The sequence below is a fragment of the Acinonyx jubatus genome, chromosome A2 (genome assembly GCF_027475565.1).
Source record: "Acinonyx jubatus isolate Ajub_Pintada_27869175 chromosome A2, VMU_Ajub_asm_v1.0, whole genome shotgun sequence".
NCBI lineage: Eukaryota > Metazoa > Chordata > Mammalia > Carnivora > Felidae > Acinonyx > Acinonyx jubatus.
In genome coordinates, this window is record NC_069383.1 from 160,222,811 (window position 1) to 160,242,280 (window position 19,470).

General features: G+C 55.2%; 2 protein-coding genes across 13 annotated transcripts in view; one reads left to right on the forward strand and one right to left on the reverse strand.

Moving 5' to 3' along the window:
- HNRNPM (heterogeneous nuclear ribonucleoprotein M) overlaps positions 1–9,410 on the forward strand; it is a 297,965-nt gene extending 288,555 nt beyond the window's left edge. For 5 of the 11 annotated variants that reach the window (XM_053219977.1, XM_053219978.1, XM_027050246.2 and 2 more), the window contains 4 exons: positions 3,795–3,848; positions 5,844–6,646; positions 7,254–7,305; positions 8,985–9,410. In XM_053219977.1, coding sequence (XP_053075952.1) covers positions 3,795–3,848; positions 5,844–6,646; positions 7,254–7,305; positions 8,985–9,148 — 1,073 coding nt within the window. In that variant the 3' untranslated portion in view covers positions 9,149–9,410. Of the gene's footprint in view, positions 1–150; positions 250–3,794; positions 3,849–5,843; positions 6,647–7,253; positions 7,306–8,984 lie in introns of all 11 variants that reach the window. The other 6 variants (XM_053219976.1, XM_053219970.1, XM_015067495.3 and 3 more) reach the window with 2 other exon arrangements.
- A 370-nt stretch (positions 9,411–9,780) lies between these two features.
- PRAM1 (PML-RARA regulated adaptor molecule 1) lies at positions 9,781–18,343 on the reverse strand. 2 transcript variants are annotated; one of them, XR_003417348.2, is made up of 10 exons: positions 17,865–18,341; positions 14,324–15,818; positions 14,162–14,228; positions 14,011–14,087; positions 11,516–11,570; positions 11,285–11,393; positions 11,010–11,172; positions 10,899–10,932; positions 10,719–10,804; positions 9,781–10,620 (listed from the first exon to the last, which is right to left on the reverse strand). XR_003417348.2 is itself a non-coding variant. In XM_027050255.2 (10 exons), the coding sequence occupies exons 1-9, from the start codon at positions 17,865–17,867 to the stop codon at positions 10,771–10,773; spliced, it is 2,037 nt and encodes a 678-aa protein (XP_026906056.2). In that variant the 5' UTR covers positions 17,868–18,343; the 3' UTR covers positions 9,781–10,620; position 10,770. The 2 variants fall into 2 exon arrangements, 1 of the variants encoding a protein (XP_026906056.2); XM_027050255.2 differs by having other exon boundaries at positions 10,770–10,804; positions 17,865–18,343.
- Positions 18,344–19,470: the final 1,127 nt, after the last annotated feature.

Here is a 19,470-nt window from a genome sequence, read left to right on the forward strand (position 1 = left end):
GTAAGGAATAAGGGATGAGTGATAGTTTCTCCTAGAAAAAGTAAGCGTGCTGACTTGGTGCTGGCTGCTGTGTGCCTGTAATTTGTTTTATTCATGTCTAAAGCACAGAGGGATTCCTGGAAAGGCCTAGGGTAATGATTTCTTCCACAGAGATGGAGCGTGGCTTGGGTGGAGGATTTGAGAGAGACTTTGCCAGAAACAAGATGGGAATGTTTCGAAGCTCTGGACAGCCCCATGGCAGAGGCTTGGGTAAGAAGGCCCCACGTGAGCGGGGCTCATGCTCAGCTCAGAGGTTCTTTCTTAAGCAGAGTCTGCTATCTTTCCGTCGTCTTTTAAAACATTGTTTTCTGGACTTAGGTAAAAGCTTTTGGTCCTTGAATTTTTTATTCGTATCAATAGCACCAGTTTCCTTTATAGTCTTTTCAAATGGCTTCTTTGGCTGCATCGGTATAAGGTGTTTGCTTGCCGAGGGAGTTAAAGCTGCTGCATTTACACAGCAGTGGCTGTCTAGTGCGGTAGTGGCTTCTGAGGCCCTGCCGAGCGGGATGTGAGTCCCCTTGTCCAGGGTGCCATGGTGCTCTAGTTGGCGGATGGTGTGGTGTGATTGCTGGTGCCTTTACAAGAGGCCTCAGGGAACTAGAGACGTGTTCTGGTGCTGGAAGGTCTGGAGTATTGGGCCTAAGTGCAGAGAAACTTTCGTTTCAGTTTTGGTTGCATTGCCCGGAGTGTCTCTCCCCTCCCTGCTGTTTTGAGTTTAGATGTTTCTGAGAATCTGTCAGCTTAGTTCTTCGTTAGTATGATGCAAAGAGATTGTCCATTTCTGCACTGTTAAGTTTGTTTCTGTCCAAGCAGAGTTGGAGCATCGGTCCGCACTCTTCCCCCATCTTTACCTGCTTCTCATTCTGTGCAGATGTGAGGCTGCTAGGTGGCTGCCGCAGAGGGCTCAGCCTCTGTCTTTAGGGGACCCGTTGAGTTAGGTGTGAGGTTTTAAGCTCCTTTTTGTCTTGTTTGTGTTAGTTGTATTCTTAGAATTTATGAAGGCTGTAGAAAGATTCATCATCCAGTTCATCAGTGAGACAAGATTCTTCTGTGGATTATCTCTGGGACTCCCATCCTCTTTGTGTTTGTGTTCTCCATGGAAACCAGGAACTATTAGAAACTGTTTTCCTTTTACTCTGAGTTTGGGGAGACTTCTATTTCTTTTTCCCTCCCCGCATGTGAGGTAGCTGGAAGGACTGACTTTCTTGTGTCTTACCAGGCGGGTAGTGACGATTTACTTTTTTTTTTTTTTGTATGTTTGATATGACTGTCTATAACTTTATTCTAGATTATTTCAAATTTGTAGAATTTGGGGGATGAATTCATAATCTGTATGCGACTAGGTCAGTTAAAAGTTTCTTACTGTCTGACTGGCTTTGCTTTTTGTGTCATGGAATGGCCGGGTGTTTTGTTTTTACTTATTTTTTTATTAAAAAAAATTTTTTTTTGACATTTATTTTTGAGAGAGAGAGAGAGAGAGAGAGACAGAGCGTGAGCGGGGGAGGGGCAGAGAGAGAGGGAGACACAGAATCTGAAACAGGCTCCAGGCTCTGAGCTGTCGGCACAGAGCCCGATGCGGGGCTTGAACTCACCAACCACGAGATCATGACCTGAGCTGAAGTTGGACACTTAACCGACTGAGCCACCCAGGTTCCCCAAGAATGGCTGGGTAGTTTAAAAAACATGTGAAAACTTACAGTCCTTTGGCTGCAAGTAGCGATTTGTGGAAACTGAGGTGAGAAGAACAAGATGGCACATGGCTTTGCTCCCACAGGCACTTGTTCCTGCCCTGAGCCTTTAATCCTTTGCCCCTCTGTGGTGCCTCTCACCTCCGTGATGAGGCTGGCAGCCTTCACCTCGTTCCTCGCAGAGGTGCGGGAGGTGGATCTGGTGAGGTCGTTACTTCTCGTGGCAGCAGGAGAGTCTTCTGTCCTGACCTGAATAGAAGTGTCATCTTGTAGGCCTTGCTGTCTCCTGCTACTTTGCCATCCCTCCCTTGTCTCTCTATGCTGAGGCCTTGCACAGTGACAGGGGCAGGAGCAGAGGGCTTTGTTCTGGAATTTCTGTTGCTCCTTGTGGTCAGACCCACTTTAGTAAAAGCGTCTTTGTACCACATAAGTTTAAGTTGGGTTTTCAGACTAGGATTTTTTGTTTTTTTTATATTCAGTTCTTGATTTCCCCCCCCCCCCCCCCCCGCAAGTGGAATCATTTTGGTGGTATTTTCTGTAGGGCCTCCCCATTCATTGTCCCTTCTATCAAGGCAGTAGATCTTTGCCCTGGTTTCTGCAGGCCACTGTACTTGGTGGTACAGGGAGATAGTTGTGTGTTTCTTGATCTCGAAGGAGGTGATGGCAGCTGTGGAGGTGATGCCTGGTGGCTCAGGGCAGCACCAGAGGCCCCTCCGGTAGAAGAGGCCTAGTGGGGGTGCCAGTGGAAATGTTGGTTCCTGGGCCCTTGGCAGCCATGTGAGCACCACCCAAAGGTGATCGTTTTCTCTCTGTGTTAAGATTTGAAAAAGCACTGCTCTCGGTGGTTGTTAGAAGTGCTCTGTTCAGAGAGTATGGGATCCAAGCAGGAATACAAAAAGATGAGTGCAGGAGATGTGGTTTAAGCTGGAGGGGCTGGGTGTCTGAGAGGGTTCAGCATAGGTAGAGGGCGTGCTGGCAGATAAAGAGGGCTGACAGCATCCGATGCAGAGGTTTGGAGGTGAGGGTCTACCTGCGGTGGGGAGAACAGGTTCAAGTCATAGGACAGGGAGGTCTTTGCCCATGAAAAGAATTTGTCCTTTCTCTTTAAATCAGTGGTGGGCTGATGGTGAAGGATGTGTGCAGGAATAGTTTGATCTAAGTGCCGTTTTAGGAAGGTGAACCTAGGCCTGGGTATGCTGAGCAGGATCACAGGTGTCACGGAGGAATAAGTGAGCCCTGTGCTCGCAGGCTGGAGGTGTGTGCTTCCCTATGTCCTTCCTTTAGCAGGTAGCACCAGAAACAGCTGTGGGCTCAGGGTTACTCTCTGCGGTCATGGGCCTAAAATGAGATGTGCAGACAGACTTCAAAGGTTCGGATGAATTGTTGGCAAGCAGGCGACAGTGTTTTCTCCTTTGGATGAGGTGTTGGATGAGTTTTGGATGTGTTGGGGGTTTTATTTTCCTGAAGCTTTGTCACTTTAGTCAGCATCACCCCCAGCTCCTTCCAGGTGGGGCTGGTGGGCTCAGCTTGCTGGAGTCCCTGCACGACTCAATGAGGTCACGCTTCAGTGCTGCGGGCGGTTGCTGCTGCGTTTCAGGGTTTGGGCAGCGAGTGTAAGTAACTACAGCTTTAGTTTGCTCTAAAGGACAACCGTGAGGTGTTGGTTGGATCTGGGAGGATGAGCGCAGGCTTCAATGTGAGCGCGGAGGGTCTGGACTGCTTGAGAAAACTGCTGCTCGCCCCATTCTTGCTCTGACTTCCTTACTTTCAGTTCATTGGTGCACACTGGTCTTCCTTAGCTCCGCTGGACGCATTCCCAGATGGTGTTGCCAACTGGGCCTCAGACTCTGGAGCTACATGGGATCCTAATATCATGACCCATCATCAAGGACTTAACAGTTTTCCAGTAAAATGATCTTGTCTCTGTGTGTGTATTTCTTAACCCCTTCCCCTGTCCCTTGTTTTATTTTTAAACTAGTAATATTCTTACTCTGGAATCTGTAATAAACAAGTTTCTGTTACCATAGAGAAATTTGGCTAATTTTTTTTTCTTCCTGATTTCCTTAGAAATCCTAAGTAATGCACTGAAGAGAGGAGAGATCATTGCAAAGCAGGGAGGAGGTAGGAAACGCTTAGTTTTGATGTTTTGATTTTTAGAATAGGCTGTTATTAACGGGGATAGTAGAGTGTAGTGGTGAAAAGCACGGGCTCTAAAATAGACTGCCTGGGTGGGAACCAGCTCTGTCTCTTCCTAGCTGTGTGACATTTGGCAAGTTACTGAACCTCTGTTTTCCATACTGTAAAATGGGAATATAATGGTACCTACCTCATAGGGTTGTTGTGCAGAGTAAATGAATTAATGCATAGAAAAGTGTACCTACTAAGTGTTATGTAAGCATTGGCCATTGTCGTTATAATGTCCGTGTAATTTGGGGGTTTTAAATACTATAAAATTACAAATTCCTAAAAGTAAATACTTAATTACAAAAGCCTACTGCTTCCATACCTAACAAATAATTACTGAAGTATTTATATGTACTCTTACTAAGATTCAAAAAATTATAAAGAAAGTAAATCTCTGCAATTGCGCTGCCCTGTGATGAGTATTGTAAACATTTTGGAATATATGCTTCCACTAATGTGCTTTTTTTTAGTGGGTAGTTAAAACTAAATGTACTTTTTCAGCTTGATTTCCCCCACCCATGGCTCTGAGTGTTTTGACATTTCCTTGGTTACTCCACTTGCTGGTTATTTCTGTGGTGTGCTGATTCTAGAACTCCACGTGGGCACCGTTTTTTCCTAGTTCTCTGCTACTGTTGGCATCCGGGGAGTCAGCCTGATTTCTGATCCTCTTGAGCGTGCTGCCTACCCTTTCCAGTTATCTTACTTTTAAAAAAAAAATAGTTCCTAAGAAATTTCTGCTTTGGAAGTCAATATTTGTAAAACCGTGTTTATGTTTTGCCCCTCGGTGTGCTGTTATTAAGTGCTACTAAGGAAACGGGCATGGAGAAGTGGAGTGACGCGAGGTCACTCTGTCCGTTAGAGACTCACTTACAGAAACCGAGTTTCCTCTTGATTTACATGTTGCACCGGGCTGCTCGGATCAGTGATGGGCTGGCTGTGGGCTCAGCTGCCCTTCGTCACAGGCAGGTGGTGCTGGTGGTGGTGAGGTGAGGGGGGATCCTTAGGCTCTGCATGTGGAAAAGTGGTGGGCAGTGGCCTTGGTGGTGGAGCCAGACCCTCCTTGTCCAAGAGTTATCAGCCGTCACAGGGTCCTGCTGGCAGGGACCTGCCAGCATGTGTCCAGCTGAACCATGGCACTGAGAACTGATCTGAGGCTGTTTGTAGAATCCACTCTGCGGTGCCATCGACTTCTTTCCTTGAAAGCCAGCAGAGTAGTTACACACAAGTCATTCAGTGGTTTTCCTCACAGAGTAAGGTTCCCCGGAAGTGGCTGTCTGTTCGTCTAGGCATAGAGGATCTCTAGTGGTGTTTGTTTTCTTTATCTCTTAGTAATTATGTGGCCGTATACTAGCTTCTTTATGCCTAGAGGTGCTAAGGAAGTTCAGCCAGACTGGCCACCAGCATGCATCTGAGAGAGGGATGAGCTGGGAGAGGATAAAGGTTGTGAGGGATTTGAATTGTCCCATACAATTCAAGTAAATCCATTACACTGGCTGACTGGGTGGGGGGTTTGGAGCTTCCTCCCTTGAGAGCATTTCTCAGTGTCTGGTGGTGGGAAGAGCTCAGGTTCTCTGAAGTTGACCACCGTGGCTCACAGAGCTAGTTTACGAGTTCTAGAACTTCCGAAGTAACGTGGAGAACATTTTTTGACACAGGTGCTCCAGGGTGGATTTTTTTCCCTTTTTAAATTTTATTATGGAAATTTCAGCTGTGGCACAGAAATAGGAAGAATGGTGTCCTCGCTACCCTGCCTTAACAGTTGTCCACATTTGAGGGGTGTCTCATGATAAATTGTCGTGGGACTTAATTCCTGAACTGTGGTTGAGTTTGTGGAGTGCCCCGGTCTCTGTACCCAGGTCACCTTTCTGGCGTGGTGGTGCACATAGTGTGCAAGTCCCTGATATTTGCCTGTGTTTTGTGTCCTTGTTTCAGGTGGAGGTGGAGGCAGTGTCCCTGGGATCGAGAGGATGGGCCCTGGCATTGACCGCATTGGGGGTGCCGGCATGGAGCGCATGGGCGCAGGCCTGGGCCATGGCATGGATCGCGTGGGCTCCGAAATTGAGCGCATGGGCCTGGTCATGGACCGCATGGGCTCAGTTGAGCGCATGGGCTCGGGCATCGAGCGTATGGGCCCACTGGGCCTCGACCACATGGCCTCCAGCATCGAGCGCATGGGCCAGACCATGGAGCGCATCGGCTCCGGAGTGGAGCGCATGGGTGCCGGCATGGGCTTTGGCCTCGAGCGCATGGCTGCGCCCATCGACCGCGTGGGCCAGACCATTGAGCGCATGGGCTCTGGTGTGGAGCGGATGGGCCCTGCCATCGAGCGCATGGGCCTCAGCATGGAGCGCATGGTGCCCGCAGGCATGGGGGCTGGCCTGGAGCGCATGGGCCCTGTGATGGATCGCATGGCCACCGGCCTGGAGCGCATGGGCGCCAACAACCTGGAGCGCATGGGCCTGGAGCGAATGGGCGCCAACAGTCTCGAGCGCATGGGCCTGGAGCGCATGGGCGCCAACAGCCTGGAGCGCATGGGTCCTGCCATGGGTCCGGCCCTAGGCGCTGGCATTGAGCGCATGGGCCTGGCCATGGGTGGCGGTGGCGGTGCCAGCTTTGACCGCGCCATCGAGATGGAGCGAGGCAACTTTGGAGGAAGCTTCGCAGGTTCCTTTGGCGGAGCTGGAGGCCATGCTCCTGGGGTGGCCAGGAAGGCCTGCCAGATATTTGTGAGAAATGTAAGTGGCTCTTGGGCAGATTCTTGGTGGTGGTACGCACAGAGGGGGAGGGGGCGGGTCGAAGTCAGGGGGGTGCCCCCAGGAGGGGAGCGGAGTAGCAGCGCAGAAGGCCACCTTGCCACTGTCCCCAGAGTTTGGTGCTGGTAGGATCAGGGCAGAACGTAAGAGCACGCGGTATGTGTGCAGCTGGAGCCGGGGCTTCTCGGACTGCTGGGTGGAACCGACCGTGAGCTCAGGAACCCTAGCTGCTTGATTCCCTTGGCTTGATTCCCTTGCCACCTGGGCGTGGCAGACCGAGGGATAAAGGACTGTATCTAAATTCTCTTCCTACCAGATTGACCACCTTCAGCTACTGTCGAGTGGTCTGTGGGCCGCTCACCATAGGCGACTGCATTTTCTGCACGTTGAACAAGGAAGTGTACTTGGTGTGCTGGTTTAGAACCTCATTCCAGGCAGGCTTGTTTTGTTCTCTGCTGATCGTCTCAGTTTGAGATGTTTGTTGGTGCAACAAGAACCACTCCCCCGCCCCCAAGAGACCCTGAGGTTTATGCATTTAGGGTGTTAGGATTTGGTTGTGTCACTCATCAGTTTCTCCTTTTCCCTTTAGCTCCCATTTGATTTTACATGGAAGATGCTAAAAGACAAATTCAACGAATGTGGTAAGTGTTTGAGAAAAGGCTTTCTAGGTGCTTCCGTGTGTTGTGGCTTCTGAAGTCTTAGCTTGTTAGTGATGCATTTGAGGGGTGAAGCAAAGCTCCCATCCTGGTCTTCACTGCCACTTGCCATGACTCGCGACTGATGGGACTTGCCATTTTTCTGCCCGTGCAGATAGTCGAGCCAGCTGTTGGGTTTCCTTTTATGTGTCACACACTTCTCACCTGTGTTCTCATGTCAACCTCATTCTTCTATGGTTTTTGAAAGGAGGTGATGTCCCCGTTTTACAGATGAGTCAGGCAGTCACGTTCCCAAAGTCACATGACTTCTAAGTGACAAAGCTGAATAAAACAAATACTGATCTGAGATGAGGTTGCTTTCTACCACAGCACTGTTGGTTCATGCCTCAGAGAGCACTTGCCCAGGAGTTCCCAGGGGTGAGTGTGTGTGTGTGTGTGTGTGTGTGTGTGTGTGTGTGTGTGTGTGTGAATGAGGCCTAGGGGCTCTGGTCTCCCGGCACACCAGGCCACCCATTTGGTTCGCTTTGTGGCCAAAAGGAAGTGAAGTTGTCACCGGGTGAACCCCTGCCCCTCACTCACATCACCTCTGTTTTTTTAACCCTGTCAAGTGGGAGCCCCAGGCCTAAGCCAGGAGTCCGGGCGGTTTGCTGGGTCAAGGCTTCCTCAGCGTCTTTACTCATTTCCTGTTTCAGTGTTGGCTCAGATTGCACCACTTTGCTGCTGCTCCTGGTTCTTCTCTTGGGGCAGCTGTTGAGCCATAGCACGCCCTCGTGCCCTCTCCCCACTCCTCAGTTTCTACATTGTACAGTAGGCAGTCTGAAAAGCCAGACTGGATCATGCTGCTCTCCGGCCTGAGAGGCCCGGAGGTACCCGGCTGCCAAAAGAGAAACTCACCAGCCCCTTTGCAACTTAGCCCCTCCTCTTTCTCTCCTTTCTCCTTCCTGTCCCTGGACCCTGAGTTGCAAGTGCCATTTTTCAGAAGTGCTTCATTTTGAGCTGTGATGGCAAGAGTCTTCTTTCTGGTGAAGGTCTTTCAGAACTTTCTGCTGAGAAGCCCTGGAGATGTTGACCTTCCCTCAGGCTGAGTTAATGGCTCTAGAAACGTGGGTCCCTTAGCACAAGCTGCACGGTCCTGTCCTTTGTTCTTCCCCCTACAGACTTGTTTCATGGTGCTTGACACATACCTGGATGCTTAATCAGTGCTTGAATAAATATGTGAAACCCACTTCCTAATTAGGATGCAGCTTATATCTGAACAGTACAGAGTGTCCATTGTATCATGATGGCCTTGCAAATGTGGTGTGGGGTCTTGAAGCCCAGGCCTCTGCAAAATTCACCTATAAAGTTGGCTGCCCACGGCCCCCCCCCCCCCCCCTTTAACTCTCTCGAGCGTAAGGGTATGCGCGTGTGAAGCTGCCAGGAGGTCTTGTCACGGGCCGGTCCGATTATTGTCCTTTGGCAGAAGAATGGCAACGTGGCTTGAGGGCCATCGTCTCTGGGTTCCGGCTGCTGCGTTCTGAGCATTTGTGTGCCAGGGCCGCTCTCCCTTTTGACTCTGTCCACCGAAATCCAACAGGTGATCTGGACTGAGTGGAGCCCAGACTGAGTCTGAGCTCTGGGTTTGCCTGATGAGTTGTGGTCTCTTCTTCCCTCCCTGTGCCCAGGCCACGTGCTGTATGCCGACATCAAGATGGAGAACGGGAAGTCCAAGGGGTGCGGTGTGGTTAAGTTTGAGTCGCCAGAGGTGGCTGAGAGAGCCTGCCGGATGATGAATGGGATGAAGCTGAGTGGCCGAGAGATTGATGTTCGAATTGATAGAAATGCTTAAGCAGTTGCCTTTTTTAAACATCGATACCAGACCTCTGAATTTGTATTTTTTCTTGTTAACCATTTTAATTTGTTGGCTGGATGTATAAAGATGTTTAAAAAATTCAGTTGCTTTTTGGGGTAATTTGAATTACTTTTTTAATGACTGGGGTTCCATTTGACTGTTTGCATTGAGATTGCAATGTGCGCAATTTTTTTTGTAGTTGTGGCATCTTGTTGACATCGAATATGACTTTGATAATAAATACCAGTTCCTGAAAAGACGCTTGCTTTTTGCGTGTGTGTTGTGGGGCATCCACCTGAGGTTTGGGGAGCTAGAACCAGTCTTCCTTCTACCCTTGGAGCTCTGGCCACTGGGGGTCGCATCCCCATCCTTGCTTTGTGTGTGGACGCCGATGGGGGGAGGACATGGGCCTCGGCCACTTCAGGAGAACTCTCTGGAAACTGAGCGGACTTGGATTCTCCAGTGCTGGCATGCACTTGGATGTTAGTGGTTCTGAAAGCCGCCATCCCCCCTCCTTGCTTACAGTTCCTCTTGGGGGCGTAGACATCGTGTCAGGCTCATTTCCAGTTTGGCTTTTGTCGTAGTCTACTTCGGGCGCTATAACAAAGGTACTATAAACTGGGCGGCTTAAACACAGACGTTTATTTCCCACAGTCCTGGAGACTGGGAAGTCCAAGATCAAAACACTAGCAGATTCCACGTCTGGCGAGGGTACCTGATCGTGGTTCATAGACGACACTTTGTAGCTATAATCTCAACATGGTGGGAAGGGACAGAAGGCTTCTCATTCCTCTTTTATAAAGACACCAATTCCACTCACCCCCCAAATACCATCACATTGGGCATTAGGCTTTCAACGTGGAAACTTGTGTGTGTTGGGGGGGGTATATACGTTCAGTCCAAGGCAGCGTTTCTTAGCTACCACAGACCAGGCAGGGTGTGAGTTTCTGAGCATGTTTAGTCCTGCAGCAGCTCAGGCGGAGCGTGATACCTGGGCTCTGTCAGAACTGGGTCACCCCTCCCCCGTCCACCAGGATGTGACCTCATACATAGGTCCACTTGGGCTAGACAGCTGTTGGCAGCCCGCGTGGAGCTGCAGCCACTGCTTGTCGTGTTTGGATGTGGCGTCCTACCCTTGCTGTCACCTCCTCGTCACACTTCTCCTGGTGTGTATCCCTGATGGGTGAGGCGGTGGGGGTACGGGGTCGACTTCACAGACCCCCAAGGAGATCATGTCTCCATTGGGTGCCAGTCAGGGGAGAAAGAAAAGACAAGAAGCAGGGATCGCTTTAAATAGGAGCTTTATTGGTTCATGTATGCAGTCAGGCACCAGCCTGGATGGTTCTGTGACTGCCAAGCTGGGATCCAAGGCTCCTGGTTTAGCAGGTGGCTGGGCGGGCAGGTTGTCCTGGGTATCCACACCTGTGGGCCTTACTGTCCCCTGGGGAATGGATGGCTCTCCAGAGGGTCTGCCAAGGAAGGATGGGTGACTTCCATTGCCCACCCGCCCCCCCCCCCCCCAAGTAGATAGCAGCCCCTTGGGGAAACGGGGTGTGGGAGGGGTTACCTCCTTCCAGGCACCGTGATCCCTTCCAGCCCACCTAGAGCATCTACATACCCTAGAAGCCAACATCGTCATACACCTCCGTTTCCCTGGCAGAAAGTACGGCTTGGTCAGTAAGGGTCACCTCGGCCCGTTGACCAGCCCCCTACCCCCCACCCCCAGCCAGGGCCAGTCAGTACTCACAGGGGCAGTAGAGCGGTTCTGGGCACGTAGCCATCTGCAAAAAGAGTGGAATAGGTGAGCTCCCGGCGCTGGTGGTGGCCCGTTTCCCTAGGACTTTCTGGCCTGACTTACATTTGCCCTTGGTGTCCCGGCACAGCATCTCATCCTTGTTGGTGAACTCGATCACCTCTAGGATCTCCCCACGCCGGATCCCCAGGTACTTGCCACCCCCGCGACGCGTCTTGGCGTTGGGATCGATCATCATCCTTGTCTGAATCACTATCTCCCCCTCAAACTGGGGAGGGAGAAGTTAGAGCTTTTGTTTTGTGCTGTCACCCCAGGGCTTTGGTCACCTAGGGCTGTGCCAGATCTCCCAGGGCTCCTGTTCACAGTTGTGGTGTTCACACCTTGAACTTCTTCCGGAACTCCCTCTCGGCTTTCTCTGCCTTCCGGATCTGCTTCAGAGACTTAAGGTCTGCAGGTGGCAACTGCTGTGGCTGGGGGGCCTTCTCCTTCCTGAGGAATTGGAGGGTCCTGAGCAAGATGTGCCCCCCCACCCCACCCCACCCCCGTCCCCTTCCTGACCTCCCAGACCTCGGCCCCACCCCGTTCTACACACACCCTTTGCCCTGTGGTACCTGAGTTCTGGGTCTTGTGGCGGCCTGGGGGGTTGCTGGGTAGATGGCACCCCATCTGGGAGCGGGGAGAACACTGAGTTAGGGCAGGGACTCTTGGGCTAGGCCTCCCTTTCAACCCTGGTGGCTTGATTGGGAACGGAGCCTTCCCTGTGTCAGTTCTCAGGACGTCAGTCCCCTCCCATCCCTCACCCTGCCCACCGGCCCATCTTCTCCCCAGGCCTTTTTCCTGGGTTGTGAGTTCTAGTGCATTGCCTTTCATTTTCGTAACTGTGACTGCATGATCGGCAAGGCTGAAATCGTTCACCACAGTAACTGCTTCCAACCCTCATGACAGCCTTCCTCGTAGCGGGCAATACAGTCATTCCCAGCTTGCTGAGGAGGGAAATCAGGGCTCAGAGAGGGGTAAAGCGGTCTGCTCCCGGGTCATCCAGCTGGTAAATGGTAGAGGGAGGATTTGTCTGTGGGCTTTTGAGGCTATTTCATGTCTGTCTCCTAGGGTAGGCTGGCTTCTGGGAATTGTCATGGGATTTGGGTCAAACATAAGGTGAAAGCGTATCCTTGAGCAAATGAAGTGGGCATCCGCGAAGGGGCTGGTGGGGTGGGGTTCTTGGACTGGCCTGGCTGCTGCTGAGACTGTACTGTGAGTCTCCCAGGTCAGGGTTGACTTCCTGGCAAACTACCAGCCTTCCAGGCAGGAGCCTGCCGACTGAGGGTTTGGCTTATAGCGAGAGCCTCGTGAGCACCAGTTGAGTGAGTGAAGGATCCAGGACCTGAAGCCCCCGCCTTTTCACTTCAGACTCCAGCCTCCTTGGCCTGGTGCTCGGATGGTGCCGTCCATAGTCTTACCCAGGACACTCCCTCCCGCTGCTCCCACTCCTCCCGGAGGCACTCCGGGGCCCCTACCCCCCTGGCACACCTGTAGCCCAAGCTCCCTGGCAGTGGGACCCAAATCAGGCCACACAAGTAAGGCGGGCTCTGAGGATGGCCCCTTCAGGTCCTGGGACCACCTAGGTCTGGCCCCAGCGCCTTCCAGGGAAGCCCCCTGCTGTGCGAGGAACCTCTGGAGGAGGGCCGCCACCGCTCCAGAGTGAGGCAGAGTGGGAGGCTAGACTTGGAAAGGCCAAGTAGCCTTTGGAACAATCGGTACTAGCAGTGAGTCGTCCCGCCCCCCCCCCCCCCCCCCCCCGACGGTGTCTGAGAAGGGAAAGATTTGGGAAGTGTATGTGATTGGAATCGCAAAGAGAACGACTGACCCGGAATGGGGAGAGACAGTTGTCCACTGGCAGGGATGGTGAGCAGAGGTGGGGATGTGCCTGGCCGGTTTGGGGCTGGGGACGGGGGCGGGCCATGCCTGCAAGGCTGCTGGACAGTTACCAGAGTCACCCCCCTCTCTCCCCATGTCCCTGTCCCGAAGAGCGGCCCCCAAACCCCAGCCACCGGAGGCTCACTGGAGCGGAAGCAGGAGGGGCCCTGCCAGGAAGCTCTGCTAACAGAGGGGTGTTGCAAGCAGCCCCTGAGGAAAGCCCAGGAGAAGCAGGAGGGGCTCGGGAAGGAGGAGTGCAGGCAGGCCTGGTGCGGGGGCTGGTGGGGAGGAAGCGGGCGCATCCCAAAGGCACCCCCAATACAAAGTATTGCCCTGTAGGAAGCCCTTCCAAAGGTGGGGCGGGGGAACCGGGACCACAGGACCTGGGCTCCCGTGTACTGACAATGAGCTGGGGCAGGTTACTTGGGTCAGGCTTCCACATCTGTAAAACGAGCATGATGTGGCCTTGGGGGGTGGGTGGGCGGGAGGTCGTGCAGGGTCAGTGACATGCACGTAGAGTGCCTGCACAGAAGCCGCTTTTTTTCCCCCCACTCGAAATTGGTGAAGGCATTGACCCTGCAGTGGACTGGACACGTTGGGTCGGCTCCACCGTCCTCCTGCTCTCTCGGAGCAGAGACTTGGGAGAAGGGAGAAAAGGGGACCTTTCGGACCCCGGAGCACAGAGTATCGAGGACCACAGGCTCAGGGGTCTCCGTCTCCAGCCCGTGCCCGAGTTCAGGCCCGAGTCCCGCAAGCACCTCCGACACAACAGGTCTGTGTGGAACCTGACCCCTTGTCCCCAGCTCAGGGTGCCTTGGCTCTGCACCCAGGCGTTGGGCTCGAAACGCGGGCCTCATCCGCGTCGTGGGCTCGCTCTCGCCCGCCTGGTGGCTCACACACCACCAAGCCCTTGTTCGCGGCTCTTTCGCCCCTTCTGCCACCGCCCCGGGCCGCACTCCTGGCCACACCATACCCACTGGCTGCTCCGCCCACCAGAGGCTGGTCAGACCTTTCCGGAGGGCCTTTCCTGCTCTCTGCTTTCTCCCTCAGTGTTGCCGGGGAGACGGGTGGTCACTTGGCTTCACGCCAGCAGCGCGGCAGAAGATGCCCTGGCGATGGATGGTCCCCAGGTGCCTGGGCGGAGGGTCGGGCGGAGGGTCTGGCTGAGGGCTCGGCCCCACCACCCACAAACCTCTGCCCTCGCCGCTGGGGCCGGAGTGGTCCGTGGGCCCCACGTCGTCATACAGCTCGTAGACCTCATCCTGGTCCCTGCAGAGATACCTGAGATGAGGGCCTCTTGCGGCCTCGGGCCTGTGCCAGGGCCGCTTGCCCCCCACACTCACTGCGGGATGTCTTTCGTCTGTTGCTCCTGGAAGTGGATGGCAGCAGCGGAACGAGCCCTCCTCAGAGCTGTGGGGGGGAGGAGAGCGGGAGGGAGGCGGGCCCTGGCGGGAGCCTCTCCCCTGCTTTCTGCCTGGGACGCCGCGACCCACCTGTGGACCCACCTGTGGCTGCAGCTGCGGCTCTCCGGAAGCTCTGAACGTCCCTGGGGCCTGGGGGCAGCGGGGGCTTGGCTGGAGGGGGTCCCAGGCTGCTGGCAGGGGGCAGAGGCCTCCGCCGGGGCGGGTGGCCCTGTTTGAGGCCCAGCCTCGACCGTCCACTGTGAGTGAGACTGAGTGGGAGCCTGGGGCCGGGGCCCGCGACAGCAGTGGGGAGCGAGCTCTCCGAAACAGAGCCAGGGAGAGGGGGCTTTCTGGGAAGATCACCAAAGAACTCGGCATGCGGGCGCTTCTTGGGCAGAGCACTGGGCTCGGGCTGTGAGAACTTGCGGGGGGGCCGCTGGCACTCAGGCTGCAGGAACTTGCTGGGGAGTAGGCCAAACTCAGGCTCTGAGGCCACCCTGGGGAGGCCCCCCGGCTCGGGCTGCAGGGGCTTCTTGGGAGGTGCTTTGAATTCGGACTGCCGTGGCCTCTTGGGAACCACACTGACTTCCGGCTCTGAGGACCTCCTGGTGAGGTCTCCAAAATCAGGGTGCAGGAGCTTCTTGGGGAGGTCGCTCAGCTGAGGGGCTGGGATCTTCTTGGGAAATGTACTGAAGTCAGGCTGTGATGGGTGGGGGTGGGGCTCACTGGACTCAGCCTTCCAGGGGGGTGTCTGAGGGACCTCACTGAACTCAGGCTGCGGCAGGCACTTCTTAGGGAGCTCACCGACCTGAGGCTGCGGGGGCTTTCTGGGGTGCCCACTGAACTCAGGCTGTGGGGGCTTCTTGGGGAGGGTACTGAAGTCAGGCTTTGAGGGGTGGGGGTGGGGCTCACTAGTCTCCACCTTCCAAGGGGGTTTCTGAGGGACCTCACTGAACTCAGGCTGCGGCAGGCACTTCTTAGGGAGCTCACCGACCTGAGGCTGCGGGGGCTTTCTGGGGTGCCCACCGAACTCAGGCTGTGGGGGCTTCTTGGGGAGGGTACTGAAGTCAGGCTTTGAGGGGTGGGGGTGGGGCTCACCAGTCTCAACCTTCCAGGGGGGTGTCTGAGGGACCTCACTGGACTCAGGCTGCGGCAGGCACTTCTTAAGGAGCTCACCGACCTGAGGCTGCGGGGGCTTCTTGGGGAGGGTACTGAAGTTGGGCTGTGAGGGGTCTGGGGTGGCCTCGTTGGGCTCAGGCTGCTGTAGCTTTTTGGGGAAGGCGCTGGATTTGGGCTCTGGGGGGGGCAAGGCCTTTTGAGGGGCCCCGAGCTGCGGGAACTTCTTGGAGGGTTCACTGAACTCGGGTTTGGAGGGCTTCCTGGGCAGATCAGCGAAACTGGGCTGCGAAGGCTTCCTGGGCACGGCATTGAACTCGGGCTGCGGGGGCTTTTTGGGGTGCTCGCTTAGCTCAGCTGTTGGAAGCTTCTTTAGGGGTTTGTGGAACTCAGGCTTCAGGGGTTTTTTGGGGAGTTCGCTGGTCTCGAGCTGAGAGGCCTGGAACTTTGCTTGAAGGCTCCGGAAGTCCTGATGGCTCCCCTAAGGAACATGGAGCCAGAGTCAGGCAGGGACTCTCCGCCGACTTCTCTTCCCCTGACTGTGTCCTTGGCTCTCTCCAGTGTTGGCTGAGGACTCCCACATTTGTCTCCAGGCTCCCCGGAGCCCTGACCCCTTAGGCACTGCATATGTGCCCCCAGGCTCACCCCCATCAGGACCCAGGCTCCTGCTGCTCCCCCAGTCCCCCCTCGGTTGGTGGTGCCTTGCAGGTGTCCTTGAGATACCCCGTTCCTAGTAACTTCTGTTTTGATTTCAGAATACATCCAGAATGCAGCCACTTGTCACTGCCTGTACCACTGGTCATGCGGGCTGGAGGAACCCAGGCCCTCCTCCTGGGTCTCCTGCCCCCCCCCCCCCCCATCTCATCTCTGGCCAGGCCCTGCCCCCACAGCAACCGGAGGAATCCCCTCTGCTCAGAATCCAGCAATGTTCCTTTGTTTCCCCATGGTAAAAGTCAAAGACCTCATGAAGGCCCTGAACCATCCATTGGCCTCCCCTACCTGGACCCTTCCTCGCCTGGCCACCTCCTCGTCCCCCTCGCCCTCCCCCCTCCCGTCCCCCGGTGTCTTGGGCCTTTGTCCTGCCCCTTGCCCGTGACACTTCTCCCCATGGCCTGCTTCTCGCCTCTTCCACCTCCAGCTCTCTGCTCGTGATAATTTCTCTTCTTTCTTTAAAAAATGTTTATTTTTGAGAGAGAAAGGCAGAGAGAGAGAGTGGGACAGAGGATCTGAAGCAGGCTGTGTGCCGACAGCAGAGAGCCCGACGCGCGGCTCAAACTCACGAACCAGACGAGGTTGGATGCTCAGCCGACTGAGCCACCCGGGCACCACATCTCTGATGTTTCCTTATTAGAGAGGCCTTCCTCCTAGACCACCCATATTTTAAAAAAATCGATTCCCCCCTTCCCCTCCCAGTCCTCCGCATCCCCCTGACCTGCATTTTACTTTTAGTACTTGCTGCAAGGTATCACAGAGTTTATTTGCCACTGTTTCATAAATGTGCCCTGACTGTTCTGTTTTTTTGTTTGCTCTACCCTCCCCAGACCCCGTGGCAGGTCAGGGACTTGGCTCACTCGTTGCTCTCCTTCCAGTGCCTGGCACACTGTGGGGGCTCAGCAGAAATAAATATACACACACAAAGGCGTATACTCAGCCACGTCCAGTCTGTCATAAGCCTCGTGGAGAAAGACACACAGAGGCCCGGCGGCAGATGTGGGCTGAGGGTCACGGTCCCACACACCCTTTGCTGACGGTCAGGGCACTCACAGTTGACCGGCAGGCAGGCCCAAGCGGCAGCACAGGCACGTGCACCTTGGCACACCTAGTCTGACCGGCCCTGTACCCTCTGTCACAGACAGACACAGGCGGACAGGCCAGGCCGGCTCTGACCAGAGGTGGCCCTGCTGCAGGCCCCCAATCCTGGCTTCACCCGGGGCCTAGGAGATTGGGGAGTGGGGGTGGGGGCAGGGCAGAACCGTGTGGACTTTGCTCTCTTGTCTGTGCCTCACTTTCCCTATCCCAAGAACGAGGAAAGGTAGTGACTCCCGCCCGGGGCCTGAAGTACCTCTATTAAAGCCCCCCTCCGGGAGGGTGGGGCCAAGGATTCCCTGGGTGACCCACAGGACCAGAGAAATCAGGATCAGCGGGTCATAACTTGGGTGACTGCTGGGGTGCAGGGTGGGCAGTGGGTACGTGACCCACTTTGTCACCCGTAGGAAGCCCCTGTGTTCACGCTGGTCTCCTGTTACCAGGCTGCTTTTCATGCTGACCTGTTCCTCCTGTTAAAGTCGAAACCTCAGCCTGGGCCATAGGCCCCTTGGAGCCCCAGCTGTCCCAGCAGTGGGTCCCGGCTGCTTCCCGCCTCTGGGCCTCTGCGGTGGTCATTGCTGTTTACCTGGGTGGCTTTCCTAGCCCCTCTACCACTCACCTCTTGGAATATGCCCTCCAGTCTCCAACCACAGCACCCCTTGCCTGTGGCCAGTGGCGGGGGGGGGGGGGGCGGCTCTCCTAGGGTTGGGGGTTCACTCACCATGGCTACAGGCGGGTGATGGGCCACAGGGCGAGTGGGATCTGAGCTGGGCCGCTGCCTTCAGGAAGTGACTGTGGCTTCTGCTCCACGGGCCCCACGGGGGTGGGGGCTGATGGCGGGGTGGGGAGGACAGAGGAGGAAGGAAAGGAGGCGGAGACAGCCTCTGCCTGCCCCCAGATCCTGCCTGGCATTTGAGTTCCCGTCCCGCCTGCTGCTGTCTCTCCATGGCTTTGGGCATCGGCCGTCAGCACATGCCCAACACGGTCACTAGTTTCTTGACTCTCTGTAGTTCTGGGGGCTGGCTGACTTCTGGTCTCCAGGGAGGACTCCTCGGGAGGGCGAGTTCTCTGTGGGTAAGGGGCATGGTCAGCTCTGGGCCGGGAGACCAAGGAGTTGGGGGAGCGTGATGAGGGAGGTCCTTCTGCCGGCTCTTGTTGCCTCATCCGCCTGCCTCATTTCCACACTTCCCCACGGATCCTCAGCTCTGAGCAGGACTTCCCTATTGTAGGGGCAGCTGTCTGTCACATGGGCCATGGACACCGTGGTGGACAGGGGGCCCAGCCCAGATGGCAGATTGGGGGGGGGGGGGGTGGCTAGTACATAGGGCCTTGCCTGCTGGGGAGGGAGGGAGTCTGAGGACACCCTAGGTGTCCAGAAGAGGGTGGGAAGAAAATGGAGACAGCGGGGAGACCAGTGAAGAGGGGGTGAAGGGAGGGGCAAAGCCAGCGCTTGTTAGGGTCAGGCGCGCAGACCAGGGGAGAAGATCCCTCCCGGGAGAGTGCAGAGCCCTGATTCTGTTTGGCAATACACGGGAATGGCTTTTACAGAAAGATGGAAGGAAGCTCCTGGAGATTCTGACTTAATTGGCCTGCACCTGGGGGTTTCTTAAACACTCCGAGGGGGATTCTAATGTGCCCACGGGTCACCCTGAGACCCCATTAAAGTGCAGGTTCTGCCCCAGGTCTGTGGTGGAGCCTCAGATTCCTAGACACCCTAGGTGATGTCCCAGAGTAGCGAGGGTGTAGGAGGACGCGGGAGGTTTGTCTTGAGGGGGCTGCATTCCCAGCTGGAGCCGTTCAGTGGCCGCCCTGCCGTGGAGGCCACCGGCCGCATGGTCGGAAATGACTCCGTTCGCGCCTAAGATGCACAGCTTGAGGATTCTGGAGCCTCTGTGCCCGCCCATCCTCACCACTGCACGGGCAGACATGCACCCTAGGTCACATTCCCAGAATGTGGGTCCCCTCAGGAGTCCGGGGGGATCAGGGGTGATGAGATGTGGGTCCTCCCTGGGTCTCCGGGTGACCGACACTCCCAGTGTTTGGTGAGAGAGGGAAACGAATGAAAGAAAAAGCGATTATTGGCCAGAAACACACAGTAGGTGCCCAATCCAGGGCAAAGCCAAAGGACTGGACACTGGTGACAATCTGGTGACTCCCCAGGCTCCAGGGCCAGCCACTCCGTGGGGACTCTGGATTTTGCAGTTGGGAGGGCTCCACCCTGGAGAGCCCTGTTTTCCCACAGCCCCCCTTATGGGCATTCCCCCAACTACCCTTGGTGTTTGGAGCCTTGCCAGTGGCCGTAGGCTGGTCTGCACAGCGAAGCCATG

Coding starts and splice junctions, on each gene's coding strand:
- PRAM1 (XM_027050255.2), bottom strand. Junction 14,229..14,323: donor AGCCGCAGCTGCAGCCACAG/GTGGGTCCACAG, acceptor TCCCCCCCACAG/CTCTGAGGAGGGCTCGTTCC. Junction 10,805..10,898: donor AGAACCGCTCTACTGCCCCT/GTGAGTACTGAC, acceptor ACTTTCTGCCAG/GGAAACGGAGGTGTATGACG.